At 29.2% G+C, this 9,957-nt stretch overlaps 1 protein-coding gene across 1 annotated transcript; it reads right to left on the bottom strand.

Annotated features, from left to right (window-relative positions):
• Positions 1 to 1,710: 1,710 nt before the first annotated feature.
• Positions 1,711 to 5,007, bottom strand: LOC119600945 (odorant receptor 13a-like). Its single transcript, XM_037951548.1, has 5 exons — positions 4,619 to 5,007; positions 4,553 to 4,574; positions 2,304 to 2,411; positions 1,864 to 2,124; positions 1,711 to 1,773 (listed from the first exon to the last, which is right to left on the bottom strand). Exons 1-5 carry the CDS (start codon positions 5,005 to 5,007, stop codon positions 1,711 to 1,713), a joined length of 843 nt encoding a protein of 280 aa, XP_037807476.1.
• Between the last annotated feature and the right edge of the window lie 4,950 nt (positions 5,008 to 9,957).

Consider the following 9,957-nt stretch of genomic DNA (forward strand, 5'->3'; position numbering starts at 1 on the left):
CACTTTCGAATAACTTGCAAAAAAGGATCATAAAAATTACTTCTTGAGAATGACTTCAGAAGTAGTAAATTTGGAATCAAATAAAAAGGACATCCCTCCTATGACAAGCCTGTGTTAAAATCATCACTTCTTCAGTTATTTTTCAGTACTTCCATGGAGTAAATTCTACTTCTTTTTCGCTTCTTTGGAAGTTCTTTTTTTGCTGGGTTGTAAAGCAAAACATTCTAGATATCATTTAAAAATTTATTTTATATTTGACTGTGCCGAAATAAAATAAATAAATATTCCGGTATGTGATGGAATTCGAACAATTTGAAATCAATAGATTTGAAAAGGTATGATTAATTTCAATCGAGGAATGGTTTATTATTTCAAAATACTACGCAGACAACAAAATACTTTCCATTTAAGAGAATCAATTTAAAAAATATGATAATTTGTATGAAAAGCCGCAGAAATTGAATATTACACAATTTTTGTATTATTTTTGTAGATTCAAATCGATTCTATTTTAAAAATGAATCTCATTAAATAGCTGATTGGTCAATACATTAATATTAGCATCAAATTGGTTTTCAGAGGAGGTGCTTTTAGGATTTTTTGTGTTAATTTAGGTCCAAATTTATATCTACTATAGACAAAGAATGTGTATACTTTTTGGGTCTACGACGAAATGAAAAAATAAATTTGTATGTACTATATTTGGTATCATACCACTTTAAAAAATAAAAGGTTCAAAATGTACAAGAATAGCTGTGCTGAATAAGTCAAAAATAAACAAAGATCGTAATTTTGAAGCGAATTGAATGAAATTATGGCTCAAAAAAGAATTTAAAAAAATTTTTTAGTAATAAATCCCGGGATTCATTTTGAAAAATCCCGGGATTCGGGATATCCTAATCCCGAAAAAATCCCGGGATTTATTTTGCAAATCCCGGGATTCGGGATTTTCTAATCCCGAAAAATCCCGGGATTTTCGGGATCGGGATTTCGGGATTGGCATCCCTAATAATAATAGGTCCTCATATGACCCTAGCCCCTATGAAAAGCCCCCATCAAAATTTAACTTAAATGTCCACAATTTTATTCAACAATAAACGGCTTAAGTATGTATATCTGAGGCAAGGTACAATTCAATTTAAATGCTTTATTATGGAAACTAAATCACATTATATTTTTGTCAAAGGTGTAGGGTATGGTCGGCCTCGCCCGACTATAATTTCTTACTTGTTTTTACGTAGTTTTGTTCAGTGTAATTAACTAAAATTAACATATCCTAAAGGAGGCCTGAAATAGTTTGATATTAATAATATCGGCCCACAATTTTATCTAGTGAACATACAATTTACACCCCAGAATAGAGTTTAAGCAGTTATAAATTTGTTGTTTAAGTATCAATAGTTTTAAAATGTTGCATAGATAGATTTGTGTACCCATAAATGTGTTGCAAAGTATGAAACTGAAACTATTGAAACTCCTAAATCTCTTAAAATGATCTATAATAGCCATAAGAATTGATCTTTTATTAAGCCATAATTAAAATAATTTCCCCAGACAAAATAGAAATAAAAAATTTATAAAAATTGCAAACAGACAATTTTAAACTTTATTGATAAATATATAAGTAGTAAATGTAACAGGACATACATACTTAATGATTATAAATTGAACAGACAACTTTCATTGATAATCGATACACACAAGAACACATTACTTTTGTTTATCCAAAAAAGTTTTCAATAAAGCAAAATAAGACATCGATGAACTGAGAATCTGTAAAACACAAAATTTTTTCATAATTTATTCAAAACTAAAAGCAACTATTGCAAGTAGTCTTAGCAGTTGCAGTTCATTATAATTTACCTTACTAAAACTTTCCAACGATAGAATGGTAAATTTCATGGCATCCATTTGGACGGGACGTTGACTGCGCATTATCATAAAACGCAATTTATTGCAAAAATCTTTACCAGCTGGATGATATTTAATGTGCTTCCATAATGGTAACTTGGCACTCAAAGAGGCCGCATCCATATCTTCGGGCTTAAGGATTAAAGGTGAATCTTTCGACAACTGACCACCCTCCCAATTACACAAGTACAAATAAAAGGCGGTATTAGTAGACTGAAAACAAATACATATATTTCTTTTTTTCGTTTAGTCTCTTATACAAAGAGGAAAAGGAAAAATGTTTAGTTTTTATTTTAAATTACTTAAAAGAAAATAGTAAAATGTTCAAAACGAACACTTAACTAAAAAAAAATAGAATTAAATATTTATTAGCCATAGAAAACTTTACTTACATATTTAATAAGTATTGTACCACTGTAGCAAATCACGTACAATTGCAATGTCACTGAAAAAAAGAATGACGAGAACAACAAGAAATCACCCAATGAGGTTGTTCCACTCTATTTGTTCGTTGTGGATTTATGGGGGATAAAAGGGATAATTTTAATTAGTTATAATATAAAGATACCTAATTAAAATGTAAATATTCTAAGCTTACATATATACAGTTCGCAATTTTAAAATGTATTTGACACTTAAAATTGGACCATTTACTTTAGAAAGAAAATTGAATCTTATTGGAAAATTTTAAAAAATTCCATTTTTGTAATTTTTCGTTTTAGTTTTTGGAATTTGTGGGATTTCCTTTGATCTTTTGACATTGTTTTTAGAACTAAACCTTTACGTCTAATTTTACAAAGAAGAGACTAGTATCAAATATTCTTAAATATTTATGTGTGTATATATGATATTCCGAATAATTAATTTTATGGAGGCTATGTAAAATTATAAGCTGAAAATTATGGAATTTTTGTGACCCATTTCGAAAAGATATGCATCGATTCCTACATGAATTACTTTATTAAAATGTGTGTTCCTCGGGACACTCTACACAGAAAAAATTATCGGTAGTTTATTTTCAATTAACATGTTTTCCTATTTCTTTAACTTTTATTTAAACAATTTTTTAATTGTCATAATTATCTCATTGTTTTGATCCTAAGTATACAAATTTGATTAAACTTTTAATTGAATCAATTAATTTTATAATTGGCTGAAAAAGTTTTTCCAGCCTACTTTTTTATTTTGGTTTTTTGTTTTGATATTTTATTTAAATAATTTCTTATTTATAACGGAAAATAATTCTCAAATAGTCAATAATATTTTAGGCATAAGAAGTTGAAGTTTCAAAATATTTTAAAATTTATAAATCACTTTATTTGTTCAAATGTGACAATAAAGGGATATTTTTGAGAGTGCTTAACGCATTGTTAAAGGTAAAGGAATCCTTTAATGTTGTAAGCATTCAATTAATGCTTTGATTGTTTCAATCATCGACTTTATTGATTTTTAATACATTTTTAACCAAACTGTTAAATTTATTTGATTAATAAACTAATTAAAATGTAAGTTTTATTTTATTAAATATTTAATTTATCCAATTAATGAATTAACTAATTTTAAATTTTGAATTTAATTACTGATGTTAATTGTTTTGATTATTTCTTTAATTGGAAAAAAATATTTTTTTACAAATTTCATAATTGATATCATCATTTTGTGGATAGGTGCAAAACTTGCTTGATACAATCAATTTGATAATTAAAACACATTTTCAGTTTTTTCTGTATATTCGTAACAAAATAAACCAATTAACAAAAGATTATAAAAGTTAAATTTGCATATACAATCCAGCCATTAACACTGCATAAGTAATTTTTCAATTAAAATTCCCTTTCGTTAGCATTACCAACAACGTCAGCCAACAACTCGATAAATACACAATTTTTATATCTTGGTTTATAGAAAAAATGGCTCGCGAATCCATTGAAAGTTTCTGTTTTTACACAGTTTAAATATCGGTAGTATATTGTTTTGTTAACGCATTAAGAAGACGTTTTTAAATGTTATTTTATTTATATAACATTGAAGAAAACAATAGATTATTATTGGGCATGACTTATTCGGAAATTTGTTTACAAGACGACTCGTATAGTTTAAGTAAGACCAATATTATTCCAGTACTATAAATATTTTCAATATTTATACACATTTATAGCTACTGACTTGTTTTATCAAAACCAAAGTTATTTGCAAAGAAAATAAATGACCTACATATAAACAAGGCCAAATTTTAAAAATAAAATATTTGTATATTCCATAATGGTAAATATAATCCATAAACTTTGGTTGATATTCAATGTTTATGTTTATTTTTATACGCAAGCCTCCAACTCCACAATATTTCCTTATATTTACTTACAAGAAGAAACTGAAAACCACAGAAACATATTAAAAATGTCGAATTTACAACGTTCACCAGAAGTGGAAACGAAATCGATTCATTGAGTCGCACACTAAAGCTAAAAATAGAATTTAAGAAAATAAAAACAAAATTAAGATTTTAATTAAATCATAGTCTATTTAAAATACCATAAAAGTCTCTCTCACAATGAAAGACAATGAAATTTTCTAAAGTTAAAGGTGCAAACACATCATACTCTGACTTTCAGACATTTAAAGAACAAACACAGCAACTTACAAAAACATCGATAACATGATTTCTATTGTGGAAAACAAAGACAACAAAGCAACTTGTTCTATTTACCTAATTAAATCATTGTGGCGAGCAGATAATTCATGCAAACGTTTAATATACATATCCTGTAAAAGTTTAAGCATTCTAGCATCCGGTTGAGCATCATAACCAACATCATTATTGCCGCCAATACTAACACCACTCTCAACACCATAACGTTTCAACCACTCAGCATGACACTCTGGTATTAGACGAACAATTTCACCATGTAAGATTTCAAATTGTCCGCTCAAATAACTGACAAACATTAGTAGGAGTGCATCGAGAGCATAGAAATGTGAGATTACTACATAACCGGCTAAAATTGCCGCAATATAGGTTACAAAATATATATAACCTGTTTGAGCATCGTAGGGAAATATCATTGAATATGGCATTCTTTTGTCTTTGGACTCCATTGTTTGATTTGTAGTGAAGAAGACAAAAATCGGTATGATGCTGTACAACATTAAAACGTTAAACATAAGAACGAAGTACACAAAAACTGGTCTCATAATGCGATGACAACGTTTAACAATACGTGGATATTTGTCACTGTGAAAATTTAATTAAAAGCTGATAAATGAATAATAAGAAGAAGAAGTAAGAGCATTATATTCGGCTCTGCCGAATCATATATAAAAATTATAAAAACGTATATCGTTAGTTACTTATTTTTAATATCAAACACACTCTTTTATCTCCTTATGTTAGGAAAAATTCATCTTCCGAAATCCCCTCTATATTCTCATATTATTTTACATAGACACAGAATATAATTTTTTTATGCACAAAACATACCCATCTATCCAAATTTCTCGAGTAAATAAAATCAAAAGCTCCTTCACATCATTCATAGTTAAACGAAAATGTAGCGTACGTATTACAATGAAAAATCCAATCATTGAAGTGCAAAAACTCTCAACAGCCTTTATTACATCCATCATATTCGCAACGAAATAAGCCAATTCACAAAAGATTATAAAAGTTAAATTTGCATATACAATCCAGCCATAAACATTGTATAACAAATTTTTCAATTGAAATTCCCTATCATTAGCATCACCTTCTGTTAACCAACATCCGTTTCCTATGAGAACTTTAACAAAAACTTGTGGAAACTCAATAATGTCACCATTTTTATTTCTTGGTTTATAGAAAAATGGCATGCGGATCTATTGAATTTTTCCGGTTTTACACAGTTCAAAAAGCGGTAGTATACTGTTTTGTTAACACATTAAGAAGACGATTTTAAATGTTATTTTGCTTATAAAACATTGAAGAAAACAGAAAACATATTATTTTTGGGCGTATGAGTTTGTGTGTAAGCATAGCAATTTAAATTATTAATTTTTCTACTAATTCTTTCATATAGTGTATGTTAATGACGCATTTTTTTCATTCTACCCTGTAGGAAATTTTGTTCAAATGTGACAAAAAATTAGAAATTTTATTTCCAAAGACTGAACCGAAACAGACTAAATATTACTGACGATCTATGGAAAATATTACTGATTTTCAATAGAAAATATTACTGATTTTACATAGATTGTCGAAAGAAATTTTTACTGATTTTCTATAGAAAATATTACACAGTGCGACAAGGATAACTATAACCATATTTATAGATTGTAGCTCTTGTCATAAGTACAAACATTTTAAAAAATTTTAACGTGTTAAAAAAATGTTTCAGGTGTTTCTCTAAATTAGACGTATACTTAATATTTGTAATATTAATAAATTATACGTTTAGGTGGCGTTAATAATTGCACTGCAATTTCGCAATGTAAAACTTTTTTCACTTGAAATTAAAAATTTAAGATAAAGTTTTTTTAATTTTTTTGCAATCAAATTACCACCTTTTTGCCAAAATTAAACCGAATACCCAAATCCTTATGGGCCCATAAAAAAGTGGATGACTTTGGGCAAAACTGGGAGACACTGGTGTCCGTGTTATTTTCTATAGAATATATTACTTATATCCTATAAAACTTTTCTAGATTTTCAAAAAAAAACACTAGATTTTTCTATAGAATATTTTCTATAGAAAATTTTCTAGGTTTGTTTGGTTGTTTTTATACCCACCATCAAAAAAGATGGGGGGTATATTGATTTTGTCTTTCCGTTTGTAACACATCGAAATATTGGTCATATACCCATAAAAGTATATATATTCCGGGTTATTATTAAATTCTAAGATGATCTAGCCATGTCCGTCCGTCTGTCTGTTGAAATCACGATAGGGACCACACGATAGGAGCTAGACAGTTGAAATTTTGCATAAATATTTTCTATTGTTAAGGTTTGTTTGGTATTGAAAATGGGCAATATCGGTCCACTTTTTCGGATAGCCCCCATACAAGTGGACCTCCAAAAAACAGCTTTAACGGGCATAACTGTTTTATAAGTAGGAGTATAGCGATGAAATTCGACATAAATAAGTTTAATGTGAGCCAAAATCTTTCTACCAAATTTTTTGAGTATCGGCCCATAAATGACCCTACGCCCCATATAAGCTCCCATTCTGAAAATTACTTTAACACTCATTACTGGTCCCAAAATGCAAGTATAGCGATGAAATTCGGTATAAGTATGTTTCTTACAAACCAAAATCTCTCTACCAATTTTTTTAGGATCGGCCCATAAATGACCCTACCCCCTATATAAGGTCCCCTTTAGAAAATGACTTTAACACTTATTACTACCCTAAAAATTCGAGTATAGCGATGAAATTCAGTATAAGTAAGTTTCTTACGAACCAAAACCTTTTAACCAATTTTTTTAGGATCGGCCCATAAATGACCCTACCCCCCATATAAGGTCCCCTCCTGAAAATGACTTTAACACTCATTACTGGCCCTAAAATGCAAGTATAGCGATGAAATTCGACATAAATAAGTCTCATGTGAGCCAAAATTTTTCTACCAAATTTTTTGAGGATCGGTCCATAATTGACTCTACCCCCCATTACTGGTCCAAAAATGCGAGTACAGCGATGAAATTCGGTATAAGTAAGTTTCTTATGAACCAAAATCGCTCTACGATTTTTTTAAGATCGGCCCATTTTCAGAAGGTCCCCTTCTGAAAATGACTTTAACTCTCATTACTGGCTAAAAAATATGAATATAGCAATAAAATTTTACACAATTAAGTTTCTCGCGAGCCAAAATCTTTTTAATAACTTTTATATGGATAGGTCCATAATTGGCCCTACTCCCCTTATTGGGTCCACTTCAGGAAATAGCTTAAACGCTCATTACTGTCTTAAAAATACGAGTAAAGCGATGAAATGCTACACACGTAAGTTTCTTACGAGCCAAAACCTCTGTACCAATTTTTTTGGATCGACCCATAAATGACCCTTCCCCATATAAGGTCCTCCTCTGCAAATAACTACAATGCTCATTACTGGCTTAAAAATATGAATGTGACGAAAATTGACGCACTTAAGTTCAATGCGTGCCAAAATCCCTCCACCAAATTTAGGGAGGATCGGTCCATAATTTACCCTACGATCATTACTGGCTTAAAAATATGAGTTATGAAATACGGTTATGAAATTCGCTCCGAATTTCATGCGGAATGTGTTGGTAATACACAAAAGGTTCCCTTCAGGAAAGAGTTTTGGTTACTAACTACGAGTGTTCCTTATTTAAAATACGAGTATAGCGCTGAAATTTTGCATAAACAAGTCCTATACATAATCTATGTACAAAATTTTATGAGTATCGGTTCATAACTGACGCTCACGGTTTAATAATTGAAATAAAATATTTGTTTTTTAAAAATTAATATTTTGTTAGTTCAAAAGAGCTCGGGCCATAATTGACTTAAGCCATATTCCAAATATCACGCTGATGTTTATAGGGGAGCATTCCTTTTACAGCATACGGTTTGATGGTGGTTATATGAGATTCGGCACAGCCGAATATAACACTCTTACTTGTTCTACTTAGAACATATAATTGGAATTACAGCATAACGTTAATTAGTTAATGTTTTTGTAATCGCAAATAAATATTTGACATATGGGCAATTACATACGATTGTATGTGGCGTTCGTACGCCTTCATACAATTTTGTCATTCTGCTCCATTTTGAGAATACTATATTTGCAAAAGGAATCATCCCATTCGGAATCTTGTTTTCCAAAATATGGATTAAAATATGACGATAACATACGTGTCAAAAACGGAAATGTTTTTAAAGTACATGTAAATATTTACGAAAATCTGCGAATTCTGTAGGTGTATCTTTTTTGTTTTAATTTCTTACACTATGGGACATATTTCTCATTCGTAATCCATAATTTTTAAATAAAAAAAAAAATAATAATATAATTTTATAATGAACATTTTTGAATATCGTACGTGACACATTGTATGTGACAGATTATTCTCCTGAATTTTTTTAGGTTATAAAATACATATTTTGAAAAAATATGCATACACACAATTCAACAAATAATAAGGAGCAGGAAAGTGCAGTCGGACATGGCCGACCTATATACATGTTTAAGCAATTTATAGATAAAAATAAAAAAACAGGCGACTAGGGTCACATATGGACCGATCTTAATTTGGGGGTAGGATTTTCATTCATATAAAACTTATTTGTGCCAAATTTTATCAAAATACTAGTGATTAGAAGTGAGTTACGGACGTTTAAGTGTTTCTCTGAAATTAAACTTTGAATGGACCTAGGGTCAAATGAGGTCCAATCGTTATGAAAATTGGTTTAGGTTTAGGCTTACATATATACATTTTAGATCTTTGGATTTTGGAAGGGATAGTATTATAATTAACAGAATTATGAGCAAAAAAGTGATATTTGCGGGTCCGTTTGTATGGAAGCGAGGTGTAAAAATAGACCAAATTAAAAAATTTTCAACTGTCTTCATCTTTGGTGCTACAAAAGATCATATACATATATATATATATATACATATATATATATATATATATATATATATATATATATATATATATATATATATATATATATATATATATATATATATATATATATATATATATCATAAATTTTGTTGAATAATCTTCAAAAATGCAAAAGTTATAAGGGTTTTATATTTATCAGTCGTAGTTTACCTTCTCATGGAATTGCCCATATGACATAGAAAGCGTCTTTTCATACACCATATATTAACATCAGGACAAACATTTTGAGAAATGGTATTTTAAAATAAATTAAATGTTTATATTCGGCGGTAATATCAGCAATTACCATTTTGGAGTTAGCCAAATGTACATACATGTGAGACTATATCCTTCACTATTCCGGAGACCAAGTATGAGAATTAGGTTGAGAAGTACTAAACAAAAACTTATATAGGAAAGTAATGAGTTAAA

The sequence above is a fragment of the Lucilia sericata genome, unplaced genomic scaffold (genome assembly GCF_015586225.1).
Source record: "Lucilia sericata isolate MDLA Ls3-8-SP2 unplaced genomic scaffold, ASM1558622v1 Contig000129F_arrow, whole genome shotgun sequence".
NCBI classification, from domain to species: Eukaryota; Metazoa; Arthropoda; class Insecta; order Diptera; family Calliphoridae; genus Lucilia; species Lucilia sericata.

Excerpts from the sequence above, each read along its gene's own strand:
- LOC119600945 (XM_037951548.1), bottom strand. The coding sequence starts at position 5,007 with ATGGAGTCCAAAGACAAAAGAATGCCATATTCAATGATATTTCCCTAC. Across the intron at positions 2,412-4,552 it reads ATCATGTTATCGATGTTTTT|AGTGGAACAACCTCATTGGG; the intron begins GTAAGTTGCTGT and ends ACGAACAAATAG. Across the intron at positions 1,774-1,863 it reads CGTTGGAAAGTTTTAGTAAG|ATTCTCAGTTCATCGATGTC; the intron begins GTAAATTATAAT and ends TGTGTTTTACAG.